Raw genomic sequence first — 19,902 nt, forward strand, 5'->3', positions numbered from 1 at the left:
GACAAGAGAAGAGAAAACAGAAGGGCAGACATTACAGCATGCCAGACTACAAACATTAATTCCTTGAGAAGACAGGGCTTTGGAGGGTCAGGGAGAAGGCTGAAAAGGAGAAGAAGGAGAGAAAAGAAATAAAAGGAAACAGCGACAAAAACACTCACCACTTCAGCCAAGGCAGAGATAACCTTTCCTAACGTCGTGAGAGATTTGTTGATGTTTGCTCCCTCCTGCAAACATAGATGAATACAATGTTAATTAGGAGCCATCAAGGTAATACTACTTAACAGTTTAATAACATTAAAACAGTTTGTCTTACCTTTAGCCTGGTACCTTTAGCTCCAGTGGAATCTGCTCGCTCGCTCCCGGCCAAGTCTACCAGACTAATTTTACTGACCTAAAAAGGAAGCAAATGCATTTTAGATGCATCGAGTTTATGAATTATTTATGTTCCACTGATAACAAACTGAGAGATATAACCACAGTACAGACTTCCAATTGCGAAGATAATAATGCTATCATTATTATTTTAATAGTTAACAAACAAAACTATTACAAACATTTCCACAATACTCTCTAAGATGCAGCCTGGCAGCAAAACTGATAGTAGCTAAATACAATAGGCACTGTGTTTACAATGACACAGTGGTCTTTGTCCCTCAGCAGTCAGAGGAAATGCTGAAAGTCAAATCTAAAATGGCTCGCTTCTTTTTCATTCTCCTCTCTGACTAAGAGGGCCCATGAGGACATCGAAGCTCAACTAAAAGTCTCGATAAGTTGAAAGAATTTTTAGCATTATGAAGAAAAGCATGGGACAACATAGTGAGACCAGAGTCAGTTATAACATAGTTAAATGTGAAAGCTTCATAATCTCATTTAAGAATGAGAAGGGTGCTGTCCTTCCAGTTCCCTCTGACCTTTTCTGTGGAGAGGTCTGTTTCGCTGTCATGTTTCTTCTGTGTGAACACGATGGTGAAAACAGCATGTGACCTGCTGCTGGTCTCGTTCATGTTGGTGGCAGCCACAGTTCTGTAGGTGAACACACAGGGGCACGGTTAGGCATCACAAAAACAAGGTAGATGCAACACACTTTTCTCTTTAATCATCTTTCCTTTTAAATTATTCAGTATTATTAATTCTACTTTCATGGTCTTGGCTATTACGGGAGCTATCATCACTGGGTGGGTTTTACGTCTATTAGAGTGAATTGAGTCCAAAGGATTACTTTGTGCGGCGTAGGTGGATAATACTGTGAGGACACCAAATACAAATACACAAGGCGCACTCAGAGGGACAACCACAGGGGAGATATGGCTGTTCACGCCATGTTCTAGAAATAAGCCTTCTGAGTCAGCACAGGAAGATTAAGGCAGGGTTCACTCCTCCCCGCAGGAGCTCTCGTGACACTCACACACACGCATTCATTTCCAAGAGAATTAACGCTACTAGAAATTTTTAAAAGTAATGTCTATGACAAATCTCAAATATCCTGGTCAAGCTGGACTTCGTTAAAACTTAACCTGAAGGAAGGTTGTGGTGTGCCGATGAATATAACTACCTGCTCTTTAACCAACACTGAAGATTGAGCTGTAAAAATCTGCGCTATAAGAATATTTCCTGACTCCAAATTATTGATATCTTGCCAAGGTGTCTAAGCGTGACCCCGGGGTTCGGCTCACCTGGCCTTGTTGCCTGCATCCATCAGGTCAGCGATGTCTGTGTAGGAGGTGACAGCCAGCTTGGACAGATCCTCCACATAGGGGCCCAGCAGCGGATGTTCTCGCACTCGTAGGTTCCCTTTGTTCTTAGGGTTGAGCAAATCTCGCACTCGCTCACAGTAGATCTCCATGTAACTGACCTAAAACAATTGCAGTCATCAGTTAAACATTTATTATGCAGGTCTTAAGAATGTAGGTATATGAAAGCATCCTCACAATGTCTTCTTTATTCTTGTTGATCCACATTAGAATAATTTTCTGTATGAGATTCATTTGTTTTCCAATTTGAAGCAAAAGTCTACAGTTTGCTAGGGAAACCAAGTGTCTTTAAAGTTCAGTCAATGAGTGATTGATGTCTGACTTTTACCAGACACAGGAGAGAGCTTGTATTGGTTCATTAGAGGCAGGAGTCAAAGGTGAGGGATGAGAATAGGGATTACAGATGCCAAAGCAGTCCAGCACTCACCTCCACTGAGTAGGAGAGCTCCTCTTTGTTGGTGTCCTCATTGATTTTCTCAAATAGATCCTCACAGAGCTGAGAGGCAGAGAAAGAAGGTGTTTAGTGCAAATTAAGGGCAGGTAAAGGGGCGAAAGGGAGGATGAAAAGAATCTATGGACCTAAGGATCGATACAATACTAACAATTCACTTGCATTTATGGCGAATTGTTTAGCTATGACAACATAAACAGATGAGACCAAACACTTAATATTATGGAATAAAATACAGCACAAATCCATGTATTTGAAGATGGAAACAACATTGTGACAAAATCTATTTTGTGACATAACATTTTTGTGATGAGGGATTATATTTCTGGTATGACTGAATATAGAGTTTGGTATCATCAGCATAGAGGTTCAACAAAACATTATTTACATTAGCTTTCAGAGGACAGTGAGAAAAGTCTGTCTCAGATATGTAAATCAGAAGGATGCATTGGAGAACAAACCATGGGAATGATTCCTTCTTGTCCCTCCTCCTGCTTGCCCATCATAGTGTAGGATTTGCCAGCTCCTGTCTGGCCGTAAGCAAAAATGCAGACGTTGTAGCCCTCAAAGGCATGCGCCAGCATTTCCTTGCCAATATCATTGTACACAAGGTTCTGTGAGGCAAAGCTGGGGTCTTCCGGCTGTGAGAAAGATAGGAAAGTGATTAAAAATGCAAATTATTATTATTATTATTATTATTTCAAATTGACTGTAAAATGTTTAAACTTACCGTAGTGTGCGACCAGTAGGAGTAATCAAAACTGAAGGTCTTTGCTGGTTCCTTTGGGGCTTTGGGGTTGGCAATAACTGCAGGAGAAGAAAAACATAAGTAATGTAGTTGATAAAATCTGGTTTGCCTTCATTTAAAGACATTATTCATGTATTTCTTCTAGCGCTTTACTATTATGAAATACTATAAATGGACTGTCTAAATGGAACTGATTTTATCCTGGTTGGCAAATAGTCGGCCTCCAAAGATCTTGTTCCTCAATCAGTGTGATATATTTGGAACTGAAAGTCACATGAACCATTGACATATTAGGGGCCATTGGCTTATTTTAGGAACTGCAACTTTGTGTCAAGTTTTTCCAATCATACTGTCAGTTTCTTTTATAACTGCATGCAAAAACATATTTTAAAAAGTACACTACATAATACACGATTTGCCTCAACACCACAGTCATCTGTTCTCTCTGCAAAACGCCTGATGACACAATATTTCGGCACTTCCCAGCAGTTGCTTATGGCCCCACATTTCTTAATGAACAAGAATCTGCAGCCACGCCTGGCATGTCATCCCTCTCAGCCATGCCTGCTGGTACCCCTGGGACTCGTGTAAAAAGCTTTCCACACTGTGCGCTGGATGTGTGACGGAAAGAGAGGAGGAGACTAAGAATTTACTACTATAGGATATTTGTAGATATTCCATAGACCATTCGTTCCCTCTGAGACTAACTGCACTTTTATTGACTAAAAGCTGCTTTGTGTCAGGGCCAATGCAGAGAGTTCAGGCTGCGCAGACAAATGCATACCTCCGTCAGAGCTGAAGGGGGGAGGTGAAGAAGAGGGAGCATTAAAGAGGCCGGTGAAAAAAAGGGTTTGAGAGACTAAAAGTAACCGGTGTGCTCGAGGGCCTAGCAACAATCCAAACAGAGCAACAATAGAAACCAAAGGAAAAACTATGTATCTGTATCTGGGAAGGAACAATATGAGCTGTACATTTCTTTCAGAGCAAATTTCAAGAGTGAGCCACAAAGCTGTAAATAGCTTTGTTTCATGCTAATTCTGTGTTCGCTAATCGGCAAATTAATAACAGGTCTGGCTCCTCGACTTGAGGATGCTTGAGAGGCTTTCGCATCAAGATGTCGCCGGCAGAGTGCCTCGTGTGTTCAGAGGATTTCAGCGCACTTATCAATAATGCAGGAGATGAGGAGAGACAGGGATTGCATATCGCCCTCCACAGGTCACATGCTGACAGAAAAGCACAGCGTGTCCTCTGAAAAGCAGCACACAAACTGCTAAATGTGTGTAGCTGTCACTGCAATGAAACTCAGGTAGCTACAACCAGCACAGGTAAAACAGCATTATTTTTGGTACCAACCTACAAGACAACCTTCACACAGGTTAAGGTGCACAGCGGTAGCAGAAGCTTCCATATTGGGCACTGGAAGAGGATACAGCAAGACAGGTGGCTAAATAAAGCCAAATTTCACCTTTGACCTGCCTCCAAAGGGAAATTGGAGCCAGGGTATGAAGAAAGGAAGGGGATTTAGGTTACCAGCGCTCCTATTCCCCTTTCCTGGAACAATCTACAGAGGCTATTCATAAAGGGGCGGCCTAATTCAGAGTCATTCAGTGTTGATGAGGCACGTTAGCTTTAAAAACAGAAAGATGAGGAGACAGTGCCACGTGTGGGGCTTTTAACGGTGGGATGCCCATGACAGGACTGAGTGCGGAGCACCTGCCTTACAGGGAATCACAGCTGTGTTCTGGGTCTGTCACCTTCAATGTATCCGAGCACAGCAAAGCTACATGCTAGCAGATAGTGGGAGACGGCTTAACTCCTAAAGGTGAATCATTCTCATGATGTGGCATTAATGTCTCATTCGATTGCCCACTCACTCCGCTGCTCTAAGAACGGATAGCTGCATCACCCATGTGGAGCCGTCAGTGCGTCATAAGAGTGGGTCTCTCATGCGCAAGTCTATAACAGTGGCTCCTCATGAGTGAAGTTTAATTCATAGCTGTACTTTGACGCATTGCCTCTCATATCAACCTCTTGTGTCATCCCACACATCTGTCAATCTGTTGCGTTTAAATGTTGAATAGATTTTTATCCACACCATCTGAGATGAAGTTAATTAGACTGACAGGAAGCCCCCATACTCTCAGCATGACTCACATACGTTGTCTCGTCTGAATGTCAGCCACCTGTATGTCACAGTTACAAACAAATCTATGCCAGCGCTGGTGCATAGTAACAGTTATTAACTACGATGCCAATGAGGATTTCCTCTGCTTTCCATTTATAGTAAACATTCCCACCAGAGCCACATCCTGGACTTAAAATGGCAGACGCATAATAAACGTCATCACTCTGACTTTCTCAACCATGGCAACAGGTATAGAACCAGATTCTGGTTGCCATAACAACCTCAACTTGGCACAGAAGGGGAGGATGCGGCACATTGCGTTCCGTTTCCTCTCTCCTCCTCATCCCTCTGACTGCTCTGTAGAAATCACACAGAATTACTTCAATGCAGGTTTATGGTCAATTAGATGTTAATGAAACTGTGATTTCAGGAGTCTAAGCCTTCAAACATGTGAAAGCCATAGTGGGGATTTGTAACTAAGACATTAAGCTACTTAGCATGTTAGACTCCATGAGAAATTGCAGAAACAACTTTTACTACACAAGCGGCGCCCAGTTAGTGGCGTGTTTTCCATCACCCAGCAGTGGTTGGTCTGCAAGAGGGGGGAGGCAGAGCTAAGCAGATGTTTTCCGGTCTCTGTAAATGTTGTGAGTAAAAGGTAATCTACTATGGCTGAACCATAGACTGTATAAACAGATGGATGACATGACAGCTCCCTAAAAGTGAAGCCAAAACATTTCAAGCACCCCCTGCTGACTGACTGCAGTAGAGGTCATAAAGCCCGCCTCCTCCATGTTAACATGGAACTCATTATTGGACATGAGTCAAACTAGTTTTTTTCTCAAACATGGTTTCTGTCATTATAGTTAGTTTTTATCATTGTGATTTATGTTTTTTAATTAGTTATTTGATGCTGTTAAAAGGATGATTGACAGCTCTGTTGACAAATACGGCTCCTGCAGCTGATCTGTTCCGGATTAGCAGAGTAGAAGAGGAACAGTGATGGTGAGCGTGCAGGATCCTTGCTGTTTTTTCGGTGTGTGTTTTGGTTAGCGGAAGTGGCTACAGCGGTGCCACCTGCCGATCTCTACTGCGCAGCTCTGGCTCCAAATGACGTCATTATCGCAAGATGGCAGCGCCTATCACGCGGGCTATTTTGGCATCAATTCCGTACAATGGGAGGCAAACAGGCTAAAAAGGAAAGCGACTGTCGGCGAGGAAAATCAAGGGTTACAACTGTAAAAAAGGGAGCCAACCGTAGACGTCTGGTTAATTTGGGTAGTTTACTCCCGCAATTACCGTCTATCGCCAAAGGTGCCGCCAAAGACAACGCAACTGAAATCTTCGAGATTGAACATTTAGTAAGAGGGAATCATAAGACAAAAGACATTTTTATCCATAAAAATCGTTTTGGGCTCTAAAGCACACCTTAGATCGGCAGACACAAGGTCATAAAACAACAACACACAAACAGATGACATGCATATCTGTGTATGAGACACTATTCTATCAAGATAAAGGAACAGTGTCAAACCATCCTTGAGTGGATAGAAATAATTGAAGAAATATTAAATATGGAACGACAGACTTTCCCTCTGAGACAGGCCAACAAAAAATTTAATGAATGGAAAAGTTTGACATTTTGAAATTGAACTTTATTCCATTTCCTTAGGCGTAACAGAATAGACTTGAATAAGTGAAAGATCCCTCCCACGCTAAGTGACCCTGGCTTTGCATCATTCACAATCATAGCTCAAAAGGACAATCATAGATGCTCGGGATCCAAACCTTTAATACAATAATAAGCATTTCAGCTTATCTATGATGACCCTGTCTTTGGTTTTTCAGGCTGTCTGTTAAGTTTCTGCCAAAAGCAAGAACAAAAAATAAGAAAATTAAATAGACAAATTCAGCGGGAACGTCAAGTACGGTGGCCAGACACGAGCTGCTGCGTGGCATATGGTGGTTGTTTAAATGCTTATTTGTCCAAAACGCTCCTTGCTCCCGACTCTGCACTCTCACTTCCTGTTCAGCAGAATATCAGACTTATAGGATCCTGGCACTCCACAGGAGCTCTCCATTTCATGGCGGGGTGGATACCAGTTAACTAACCACATCCTGCTATCTAAAGAACATCACTCAGCTGGTTGTAGCCGGCAGACATTTTGTGCTCCAGTGTTCAACATGGGGCCTATAACCCAGCCATGAAAGCAAAGAGACCCTCAGTAATTAGGTTGTTAGAAAGTCTCTGAGCACCAGATGGGGACTAAAAGCCAGCCCCGTTCACCTGAGACCGGCAGACAAGCACGGTCTAAAATGGCTGAACGTATCGGCCTCTCTCTTCCAGGAACCCTCTAAGGACCTGTGAGCTGATCGATGCCTGTCTGAGATCACAGGAAGGGGATAAAGGCATCAAACAAATATATATATATATATATATATATATATATATATATGAGTGTATATAACATAAAGAAAAACAATCAGCAATCAGATAAGCTCTTAAGGGAGCCCAGGCACTCAGAGAAAGAGTATCTGTGTAGAATTGCAATCCCCACATGCGCCTTTTCAGCAAGACTGATGAATTTTAATAGCATCCCCGGGGCCTGTGTGCATATAGGCAGGAGTGTGATGTAACACTTCACCTCTGGTAGTATTATTTCACTCACATGGTTACAGATTGCAATTTCTGCAAATAAATAAGAGCACTTAAGTGATTACATCAGAACAATGTGACTATTTGATCATTTACTCATGACATAACTGATGACATTTGGCGTGATGAGGAGCCGCAGCCGCAAGTAAAACACAATTAACTCAATATTTGTCTGTCTGGGGTTGTGTATGTCGGGGTTTTCAAACACATTCAAACAACTGCACCTCCCTAAAGTCTAACTTAACACTTATGACAAACCAAAGAGTCAGTGAGCTAGCTGTGGATTACAAGATGACTGTGTTTATTTTGTGTTAGCTTTAATGTCCCGTGAAAATGTCAGTTTAAACTCTAGTTATTAAAGTTTTTCGCTGGTTAAGAATCAGACTGAAATTGATTCTGATGTCCCGATATGACCTACAAAAGCAAACCAGACCATCAGCGACAAGATTGTTTATTTTAATATTGTTATTTTTAAGGCCTGAAACCGCTGGCGGGGGGTAGGTGTCAGACGAAATGGTCGCTACCTTTGTTTATAGAAATTTAAAGTGAGTGATACATATGACCGTTAAAGAAAGCAGGATGAGATTTTTTGTTAAAAATCACCACTTAAGCATCAGCAGAGAGATGTAAAGGAGGTATGGCTTTGTCCACAGGGGGCGCCAAAATCAACACAAACAAAGTTTCTCACAGCAGCTTTAACTTTGAAGGTTGATGGAAGATCTATTGAAAATGTGTATTCATGAAACAATTTCCAAATAATGTAACAACGTATACACGATTGATCGACCACCAAAACCTGTGTCTGTGAAGGTGACCATTGTACCCTATTGATCCTGTTGTTTGGAAAAGCATCAGATATTGATCATGAGAGGTAATATTGGAGGTATTACATATGATAAAAAATATGTGATGTTTGAGAAACATGTACAATGTTCATTCTATATACAGAACGTACATGTATACAGTCCTCCTTGGTGTGCTACTTGGTCTGCTTATACTTACACTCGGCGTGCCCTTCCCTATAACCCTGCCATGAGAGAACTCAACACTATCACAGGTCTTATGTTGTGTATCTCCATACAACACTATATATGCACACATTAGCATTACTGTTACAGCAAAGCAGCTGCTGACATGAGACGTGGTTTGAGCCGTGCCACAGTCACGTTGATATGGTTGTTCAATCTTACACGGGGAGCATATAGGTTGGGTGATGCACGTACTGAGGTGGCCACAGTAACGCTCTGCCTGCTGTATCCTGTGTCTTTGGAGCAGAGTGTGTGATGGCTCGGTTGCCAGGGCTGCGGCACAGGTGACGGAGCTGTCACTGGATGCAGCTCAAAGCTGAGGGCTAAAAGTAGTGTGCGAGCACTGCTGTGCACATTTGACAAACAGCTGAGCTTGTCGCAGCCACAACACAGGACATACAACATCTCCAAAACAGAAACCAACATGTGGTATCTTGATTATCCCTTTGGACACAGTGAACCTTCACGTCTGGTCGGGGAGATGCCCTCAGGCCTTAAATTAAGAAATATCAACACAGCAATTCAACATGGCTCGTCTGAGTGCTGCTGCCAAGAAAACCTGGAACTTTCCATCAGGCAGATGAGTTTGTCCAGTCAGGAGATGTGAGCCTTCAAATTAGACTCACTGACTAGAGTAAACTTCCTATTAATAACCTGGTTATGCTTAAGATGAACCATTACATCAAAATAATGAGTTTAACTCAAGAGGAAGGCGCTTTGTTCCGACTAACGAGTCCTCTGTTTCTACTAAGAAGGCTGATCACGTCATTCTTCTCTTCCTACTGCGAGAGAGGAGAGGGGGGAAAAAAGCACAGGAAGACACCAGAACAATGCACTGAATGCAGGGTATTGCAGCCTGCAAAACACATTAGGTAATCTGTTATGACAAGGCTTAATGTGCCCAGTCCCCTCTTTCACAAAGACCCTTTTCACACTGCCTTACCCCCCTCTCCTTTTCAGAAAAACTTTCTTTTTGTCTTAATGCGGCAAAGTTTTTGTGGTAAAGTTACCGAAGTCAGCTAAATGCATTAAATAACAATAAACTGCATTAAAAAATATTTTTTATTTTAATATTGTTTTAAATAATGCAACGCTTTAAAGATATTTAAAATGAGTACAGCAACTTTGTTTACATGCACCTAATGACCCAGGTTATTTGAGGAAACCTAGTTCGTGCAGCAGATCAGAGTACGTGATGCCATGCAGTACAACACAAAACTTTAACATGCAGCTTTTTAACATTCAGATTTAGTCCCGTTTTTGAGAGAAATTGGGGTGACAGTACAGTGAGAGGACAAACCATGTTGTGCGAGAGCCTGCTGTGCCATTTATTCTTATTATGCACATATATTTGGTGAAAGAGAGCTGGTTTATCTTATAAAATGACATTTCAAGATTCAGAAATCACCAGAAAGCTTAGATTTATAAGTTTGATTTAATGTATGTTGAGATTTATTTACATTGTAACCAACTCCACACCAAAAAGTAAAAGAAAAACAGATAATAATGCATTAAAAATGGCTTTAGGTGTGGTTGTCACTTTGGCTAGAAAGCAGTGGGAAAGGGCGCAGTCGTGGCCCATGTGCCAGCTGTTTCAGCTCTGACTACTGTCTATTTATACAGCAGCAGATGGCAGCTAGTGCTTTGCATGCCGACAGACTGTCAGTGACAGGAAGGAATGGACAGATTTCAGCAGCCCAACCTTTCCGCCGAACTCGTAGCCAAACCATACATTGCTCCCAGCCCACAGACACAGATAGCTAGCGAGGGCTGCGAGTGCAGTTGGATATTAGCGGCTTGCGCAGGCTCACTGAGTCCAGGATAACAGAGACTAAAGAGAGGCTTCCAGAAACTACCAGACACAGAAAACATGCTAAGCCAGCAGGACTCCATTCAGAAGCTAAACAAACACACAACTACAACAAAGAGAGAGGGGGTGTCAGGCAGCCTCTCAGGTGATGACATGGGGGGGTTAAACCCAAAAGGCATGCAGAGCTGGCATCAAATCAGAGCTGAAATGACAATAAATATACAAACGACATGACAGTGGTTCTCAAGTGTAATGCAGAGAGCGACTGGAAACATCCCTCAACCTCCCTAATGAACATATTTGTTGTTCTCACTTCAATGATTACATGAACAAAACGATACAGGATCCTTCGTCTGGGTTTCAGCTGTTTCACAGCTCAGAGGCAATGCTTCTCATGGACTGAGTCCAAGGAGGAAATTCTCCTCTGTGCAGGTGCTGCCTCAAAGGTCAGAGGTCGTTCCAAACACATCCTGTGTCATGGAAAGCTATGATTATACATCCACAGCTTTAGACCGGCCTGGTATTTTAAGGTCTAAAAATAGCATTTGATGCATTTACAATTGAAACTTGCATGTGTCAACATTTTCACAATGAACTAAATGCTTTAAGAACACAGACTAACAAGTTTAAAGATAAAGCTTTCCTTTTAAAGTTTAAAGTGGAGTGGAGTAAAGTTCTTCTCAGCTGAACTTTGGTGATGAATATTATGGGCAATAGGAATAACGACATAACAGTAGTCACATGAATAAAAATCGTAGCCAACTTTTCTACACTGGATTTGTTTCACAATGTTAATCCGTTAATTAAAAACAGTTGCACATTTGTTTCAAATCTTGAACATGATTAAACTTTGTCTCGAAACTACATACAGTCTATCATATGATCAGGTCGAGTGGTTAAGTTAGGACAACAGTGCAGAGAAGGGATATGCAGAGAGCCCCTCACATTCACTGCTTACAACAGGCACCCATTTTGCAGAGCAGTGACCTGGATTTCCTCCACTAGCCTCCACTCTGAGACTGAAGTCTCGCTAAAAAAGCTTTCTGGCTTTATGTAAGCAGCATGACATCATGGACACAACTCTGGCACGCTGATCTGTGAACATCTTGCATCCTTTGGTTCATGGCCAATCGTTAAATTTAAAAAGCGATAAAAAAAGAAGCTCCAAATAAGTCTAATGTCAAATGATTAAAACCATTTATCCAGGGCACGTCGCGTGTGTGGATCTGTGTGCGCGCACGTATTTGTGTTCCTGATCTCAATTATTCAAACATCAGGAAAAGAGCAGAGGATTCCAGTAGCCAACCAGACCCGGGGTCAGATCTATCCTGTTATTAATTAAGGTTTCAATAGTGATTTACAGTGAACCCCCCCAACTTCTTACTCATGAATAATACAAAATGAGCATCAGGCCCACCACCAAGCTTCCCGTGCCTGGACTGCAAAGCTCTCCGGTTAGCCTCTGAATTCACCCCCCAGACTGTGGGAGGAAACCAAACAATACAGTCTGGAAAGGGAGCCGTTTCAGTCAGGGCACACAACTAAAAAACACATTCACTCTCCTGAATGTGGGAAAGTCCAGCCATTTCACCCAACTTAGGCAGCGAACCAAAGGTAAGAGGGGCAAGCCAGGAGTAGCATAACTTCAAAACAAACACGCTATTATCTGCTATTTAGCCGCTGATTGCATCGCCCAAACAGGGATGAATGGTGATGGATGAGGGCTGCTATGAGTGCAATCTGATTTTAAAAGCCGGACAAGTAGGACCTCAGTTAGCAGGTCTGATCCAATAAACAGGGTGCAATGGATCCTCGTCTTCAATAGAAATAGATACATGCGTCCACTTCTATCATAATACAGCTGCTTTAAATGTGCCTGGTTCAGGTTGGGTCATTCAACTAACGTAGGACTTAAAATATTCGGTGGGCCAACAGCATCCTCTTCCCTACTCATGACTATTCTTCCACACACACTAAAAAAAGATGCGTAGGCACACATAGAGGGGCACACACATCCCCAATCCCCCCTCCTCTTTGCATGTATGAAAACAGCTAGTGACCCTCTTGTTTCTGTAACTGGTGGGGACACATTTAGGATTTGGCTGAACTGCATTCAACCCGACTAATTCAGCCTTGTGTTGTCTCTTTGTGTGAGAGCCCTCAGGGCGTTTGGCCTTTTGTCCCTGATAGTACAAACATTAGTAATAATACCAACGTTAATGGATTTGTGTGGTCTAGACGCTAGCAGCCAATCGAAGCAGAGCCTTCCAGGAACAAGTCCCGATGAGCATCAGTATCTTGTTTTTCTGAAGAGTTCTTCGCTGCAAAAAATAGCACTTGAATAATACATTAAACTAAGCAACTGGTGCTGAATTATTGAACTACAAACAAAGAAATCACAGCAATTACTGGCGATCTTCTTTTAAGACTGATTTGCCTTCAAAGCTTTATCAAACCTAGATCTGCCTCCAGAAAATTCCTGGAACAAGAGAAAAAACATTGGAAGTTTTATAAAAAATAATAAGATGAAAAGATCACACATGATTTGCATTATAGGCACATACTGCAGGACGATGACACAGCATCCGTTAATAGATGCAGATATAAAAGATACGCCTTTTCTTCAGTTTAAGCTCCACAGCCTGAATACCATTTCTCAGGCTCCACAAATATGACTGAAATCCCATCATCCCCTGCTGGGCCACTGTATGTGATGCTGCCTCACGCTGTCTTACACGTGAATAGTGCTCGTGCACGACTTTCACTGTCTCTGCTGCTGTGGATGCGTTTACGTCTCCCCTCCCCCTCTCTTGAGTCAGCTCTGATCGCATCCTCTCCTCTTATATCCCACTTTTTCTGCAAAACGCTGCCACAGCTTCCTCTACACGGGCTGGGGTGAAGAGTGAGCTCAAAAAAACAATGAGGTGAACGAAACTGGGCAAAGCTGATGTTTGGAAGATATTCATTGATAAAAAGTGCTGTAAGATTGCTGCACATTCATCACTGTGGAGATACTGTGCTGCGCGAGATCCTTTGCAAAGACGATTCCACAGATCTGATAGAAGGTCAGTTTTCTTCATCATAATGTTCATGCTGCTTTTCGTCACTAACAGCTCTTTTGTTGAAAAACATCTGAAGCTGTTCCTCAGTCCTGATGATGTCAACAGGGGACAAAATGCCAACAATTTCCCCAGTTATACAGCTCAATGGTGATATCATCGCTATGTAAACTATTACGTACTCCATGTCTGATGTCTCAAGCTGTTTTAAAATCTGCGAGAGGTATGTTTCTGTAAACTTTAAGGTCCTAATTTTAGACAATGAAGCAACAAAGTAGAAACGCTTTGGCTGTGTATAAGGAAAGTGTTTGGGTTATTGCTCAAGTAATTGAGGCAGCACTAAAAAAAAATAGGCGTCAACATTCTTGCGTTTAAATATGGGCATACTGAAAAAGAAAGAGTGGGCAGTGAAGAGTCAACATGAGTTGTGGAGTGAAAACCACAAGTGGTCAGCGACAAAGCTGAAACTGCAATTTAGTGGGCGAGAGTATTTATCACTTTCCCCCTCTGACCTCTGCCACATCAAGTGCATTCCAGCATTCAGCTGATCCCTTTATATGCAACACTATGTTGTGGCATCTGAACCGCTTCAAAACAGCTACTAATGAAAAGGATTTAGTACCAATGGGAAAGACTAACATTGCTATTGAACTCATTTAATTGCATTATAAATAATAATACAGCCATTTATTGTTGAAACTCAATAAGGGCTCAATTGCAAAAGCAGATATTTACCAAAGAAGATGTAGTAATTGTCAAAATTCTGTTGACAGGATGTCATCATCAGCAAACCTGATATTATAACCTTGTCACTCAAATCAGATAAATATTGCTGTAATTGAGTTCGCCTTCATCCAGACACAGATCTTCATCCAGACTGTCAACATGGCCGTTCTCCAAACCCAAACACCTGTCTGCTATTCAGTCACACAGCAGACCAAACCCTTGAGGGAGAAATGCACAGCAGTACGTCACGAACAAGGTAAACTAGAGCACATGATGAATGAAAAAGTCAAAGGAATAAGTGAGAAGCCTTTTTGCTTTCATTCAAGATGTGTTTGAGCAGACAAATACAGTTCCTGTTGCCTTGACGACCCAGCAAAGAGGACGACCACAGAACATGTGACAGCGATTGCATGCGATACACATCCTCACACTCAGACTCATATGATTATCGTCTCTTCCTGGTGATCTATATAAAGTTTTGCAGAACTTTGTGTAAGAAGCATACGAAATCTCAAGACACTGTCTGTTACACAGCTGTTATTGTGAGGTGTATTGAAAACTGGCTGAGCTGCTCTGCGTATATATATTTGCGCCTCTGGCCTGAAAGTCCCATGACACAGCATGAGCTGATACCAGACAGACATCTGCCTGTCCTCCCCCCTCATTAGGAGATCAGTCTGGTATGTGTGAGTCTGCTCTGTAAGTAGTGCATGTGGGCAAATGTGGTGTCACTCCAAAACAATCCCAGCATGAGGGGATGAGGAATGTAACACCCAGAGTGGCCGTGTGTAGGTTTGTGCACACCTACAAGGGTCAAGGAGGATTACGGCAGCAGGGCGTGGCGACCTGAGGCAAGCCTTGCAGATTACTGGTCCTAATCAGGTCAAGCGGACCTGTCTGCGCAGGGTTCAGCAGAAGTGTGACCACACTTCATCCAAACCAGTGGTCCCATTTCACCCCCCACTTGTCCTGCAGCTCTCTCCTCAATGACAAGGATTCATTCATATGAGATGAGTGCATTGTCGTTCCTGCTTTAGCGGTAGCCTCCACTTATGTGTAACTGACACTGGAGCTGATTCCTCCCTGTAGGATTTTTGTAAGGTCACCATCCACTTAGCTCACCCTGAAAGGACACTCAGCAAAATTGTATCTGAAAGGTGAAGGTTTAATTGATATGTTGAGTTGACCTTCTGTTTGTTCAATCAATTCTTTGGTCTGTTTACTCTTTATTTAGGGGAACATCTGTGCAGTGAAAAGGGTGATAAGCTAGATGTGTTTCTTTTCATAAAGCAGAGGACTGGAGATCTCCCATAGTGGAGAAACAATTATCTTGTGTGAAATCAGGATGCAGATTTGTTCCACTAAAGCGAATATAACGCTCTAACATAACAAGTCTGCTTCTTTGTAGAGCCATGTGCGAGATCTACCTCCCATCGTTGGCCATACATACAGGAGTTGCTGCTCTGTGGCTGAGGGGGAGCACGGCACACGGGTTACATAACAAGACAGAGAACACATCAGGGCCCTAATGAAGGCAGGCTTTGGGTGTCCTGGCGTTATTCAACATTTGGAGCACCAACACTAACTAATGCAATGGCCCATCGCGTCACCCCTTTATAATTACATTAGCTCTGGTATGTTTAAGAGCTTCGACTGAAAGGGGCCTTCACTTGTTTCCAGCCTGCCTGCAGAGGCCTTGGACACATTTCCTGCACACTGGATAATCAATTTGCTGCCCCTCTGCCTGCACCCTATCCTTGACAACCCTCCATGCACGGTGAAAGAGGGAGAGAGAGAGAGGGAGGGAGAGGGGGAGACAGCATATCCTGCCCTTGCCCCCGAGCTCTCGCTTTCTCTGTATTGTTGACACACACGCACACAGACACATAATGCCCTTGAGTCAGTCACAACAATAAGGGGAGTGTCACAGCCTCATGCACACATCTGCCAAACACCTACAAGCTGAGCAAGCAAGTCCATGAAACCCGTTTCTGTGAGGCAGCTCTCTGTCCAACTTAGGGTTAGGGTTAGCATGCATACTGTAATCATGCAATCATTATGAGTTAGATCATCCAATGAAACACACTGGAAAACTTGATCAGCTCTTAGCCATCTAATAGTTTGTTAAGACTAAAATGTAACGTTAGTTGAAAGTGTGAGTAAACCAGGAAACCAGTAAACCACAAGGTCAGATTTCACACGCCATCTCAAATAATCTCACTACATGTATGAATCCGTGCAGGTTAGAGCAACTAGGTACCGTGTAACCTCTCAGCAGCCAAATAAGAGAGCATTCTCAGCATACCATCTGCAATGAAGTCCTGATGAAGGGAGAGTGTGGCCGCCTGCCAGCCTCCCTTTCTGCTCTGCAATCTGCCCATGTGATAGGAGGTAGAGTAGGCAGTACTGCAGCCTCCTCCTCTCCCTCGCTAACACGCTCACTCACTTACCCCCCAAAAACACTGCATATTCCTCTGCAGTTCTGCTACAAACCACGAGTCACCCTCCAGCACCTCCAAGTGACATTGGCATAATGAAAAACCCGAGGATATGGAGTAAAAGAACTGGGGATTTAAAGCAAAGCTTCTCTTTGGTGGACTGTGAGAGATAAAGGGCAAGTGAGCCATAGCTGGCAGAGAAACTTGATCCTATGGAAGATTCATAAAGGCTTTAGTCTAATGAGCCCAAAAAGACTAACAGAGAAAAATCCAAGCAAATAAAAGAGTGTGCTGGAAGAACACTTCATGTGCGGTCTTGTTACTGGGCCATTAAATATTTCCATTGTACTGTCAGGGAGATTGTGTTCACCTGCCAGTTGAAATGGGACATACAGCACAGCCGTGAGTAAGGAGGCAGCTAGCATAGCATTTCACAGCACCTGATGACTCACAGTCACAAGAGAGCAGGTTGAATCACAAGACTGCAAACCACATTCAGGTCTTCTCTTGCTTTGTTGAGTCTGTCCGTTCATTGTTATTCTCTTCCACAGTGGAAATGCCTTCGTGACAGATTTCCATAAACAAGTTAAATGTGTTCATAGAAAACTATGTCATAATTCATCAATGTGCATATGTTCAAGTTCAGAAATGTAGACAAATAAAATCCGTAATTTTGTCATTTAAGTTACTTTGCAGGCCTATTTCACACATCCTGCACATATGTTAAAGTCAGGAAGGACTGAAGCACAGGGCTGCTGAACCTCCATAAAATAAACTCAGTTTCTGTAAGCATTTTAAGTGCATCACCACAAAAGCATATTAACACTGATAATATGTTATTAAAGGCAAAAACTAATCTAGTGGCTTTGCAACATTAAATCAACGTCAGTTTTTCTATGAAATGTACAGCGAAATAAAAACCAGTAAAACTCGTAAATTATTAACTTCAGGCTATAACACAAACGGTTTGTGTAGAGTAAGAGATAACATACATCATAAACTACAAAGTAATGCGTGCATTCATTCTGAAACACCAACTGTGTGATAAAGCCTTGATGAATGGGGGGGTTCAAGCAGGCCAGGCTGTGTGGCGACCCCTGGGTCTCCCAGTATGATCCAACTCAGCGTTTCTCACACAGAGACTCCTAAGGCATGCAGGCCCTTTCAGAGGAGGAGGAATTTCACTCTGTAAGCCTTTTATTCTCTTTCAGGCTGTTTGTCCCCAACCGTCGACTATTCAGTGTGCTCATTCTACTGCTCTCAGCCAAGACCCCTGGAGGAAGACCAGGCGAGAACATGCGTGGTATACCAAACTTCTCTTGGCAGATAAGCCTGCCCAAATTGAAAATTGTATTGGCTTTTTATAAGTATGTGTCTTTGTGTGTATACTAGCGGACTACTTACTTGTAGTGTTACCCTGCATCTGAATGATACATTTTGAGTCCTTGCTCATCTCCCTGGAGTTGAAGGGCCGAACACGAACAGCGACTTTTACTGATGCCCCAGACATGTTTGCAGTTTAGGCCTGTCTCCTCGTAAGATTCCTTTTATGTTCCTCCTGTAGAAAACAAAATGGCATGTTTAAATCTGCTTTGCAAAAACAATATTTAGCATTCAAATAACAAAAGAAAGTAGCATTATTTTCCTCTTGATGAAAGGAAAACAGCCCTTGAGCAGTAGTGCAAATCCATGACCACAACATTTAACACAAACACAATGAAAGTACACCCCCTCCCAGTTTCAGGTCATAACAGCCTACAACAAATATGGCCGACCACAGCCATCAAAGCGCTGAAGTCTTTTGTAAACAGCAGCCGTTCGGACATTAAACAGTAAAATAAAGGATGCAAAGGTATGCATTTCGTTTATAAATCTACAGGACATCCAAAACAAGCGTTTGGCCAAAAGACATATAAATAATGCATGTCATTAATGGGCTGCAAAAATAACATAATGTATTGTTCTAATCATAAAAACAACTTTCCGACGTGTTTACAGTCAGTTGAAGCCATACATCCCGTGCCCGGTGACTACATATGCAAAGTATCTGATGTTTTTCCATGTCCTTGCAGGCAGCCATACTTGCTGAAGCATACGCCCATGAAATTCTATCTACCCCATTTGGTGTGGGCTACACTGGGACAGGGATCTGGGTTTGTCTGCTACATCTAACAGTGATCACTCTGCAGACAAAGAGCTTTAATTTTGGTATTCAAAATTAAGGAAGTAGGTTAATCCTCTGCCGCTGTATGTTGTGGAATAACGTGAGTGCAGGGAGGAGATGCATGCTTATTTTAGCAGCACAGACTCGACGCATTGTTCCGGATGTAATGTGCATTGGAAGGTTTGGTTTATACTACACAAAGCTAATGGTTGCATTATTTTAAATGAGATCTGAGATCTGATATATCTGATATGTATCTCTAATTGTAAGTTAGCGTCAAGCCGCCATGAAATGCTCCCTGCTGTCACTTCTGTCTATCGCACGAGACCCAACGAGACCCTCCGGTGTTTGTCTGAAGGATATAACTACTACACAAATAAATACTATGCTTGTATAAAATGTATATTTCACATCCCATTTTACAAATTATATAGAGTTTAAAGGTAAAACTGGTATCACATACAGCTGTATGTAGCGGACTAATACACTGCTCGACACTGGTTACTTACGTTAGCTGAGACAGACAACTGCTCACCAACCACCAACAACCGCCTGCAATTCATCTGAAATCCCATCCCCGTACACTACAGACATTACCTGTATAAATAAAACATTTAAAAAGACAATAATTGGTCTTTTAAACTCACGTTTGAAGACACTCAGCAGGATAACACCACAGGACAGAGGATAGAGCTGACGTTAGCTCGCAGGCGTCAAGATGTGTTGTTTTTTTTTTATCTAAATCCGCGAGCACGAACACTGTTATTAAGTCCACTGTCGTGATAAACACCCATTATAGCGGTATCCTCCGCCGAATGGTGCTGCGATTGCAACTGATGACTGCTTGATGGGGTTATTTTCCAGTTGAGACGGAAGGTGGACGTCTATCTGCACACAAGCGAATAGAAGAATTGATAGATTGCCTTGATTTACCGAAGAGATTACG

At 42.5% G+C, this 19,902-nt stretch overlaps 1 protein-coding gene across 4 annotated transcripts in view; it reads right to left on the minus strand.

Moving 5' to 3' along the window:
- kif1b (kinesin family member 1B) overlaps positions 1–19,849 on the minus strand; it is a 56,982-nt gene extending 37,133 nt beyond the window's left edge. For all 4 annotated transcript variants that reach the window (XM_069659895.1, XM_069659894.1, XM_069659897.1 and 1 more), the window contains exons 1-9: positions 19,604–19,849; positions 18,197–18,350; positions 2,933–3,009; positions 2,664–2,843; positions 2,179–2,247; positions 1,674–1,852; positions 912–1,023; positions 314–391; positions 159–224 (exon numbers count right to left, since the gene is read on the minus strand). In XM_069659895.1, the coding sequence (XP_069515996.1) occupies positions 159–224; positions 314–391; positions 912–1,023; positions 1,674–1,852; positions 2,179–2,247; positions 2,664–2,843; positions 2,933–3,009; positions 18,197–18,302 (867 nt within the window). In that variant the 5' untranslated portion in view covers positions 18,303–18,350; positions 19,604–19,849. The remainder of the gene's footprint in view (positions 1–158; positions 225–313; positions 392–911; positions 1,024–1,673; positions 1,853–2,178; positions 2,248–2,663; positions 2,844–2,932; positions 3,010–18,196; positions 18,351–19,603) is intronic.
- Between the last annotated feature and the right edge of the window lie 53 nt (positions 19,850–19,902).

This window comes from Semicossyphus pulcher, unplaced genomic scaffold (assembly GCF_022749685.1).
Source record: "Semicossyphus pulcher isolate SPU_LCO1_2020_fin unplaced genomic scaffold, fSemPul1.0.p SCAF_13, whole genome shotgun sequence".
Taxonomy (NCBI): Eukaryota; Metazoa; Chordata; class Actinopteri; order Labriformes; family Labridae; genus Semicossyphus; species Semicossyphus pulcher.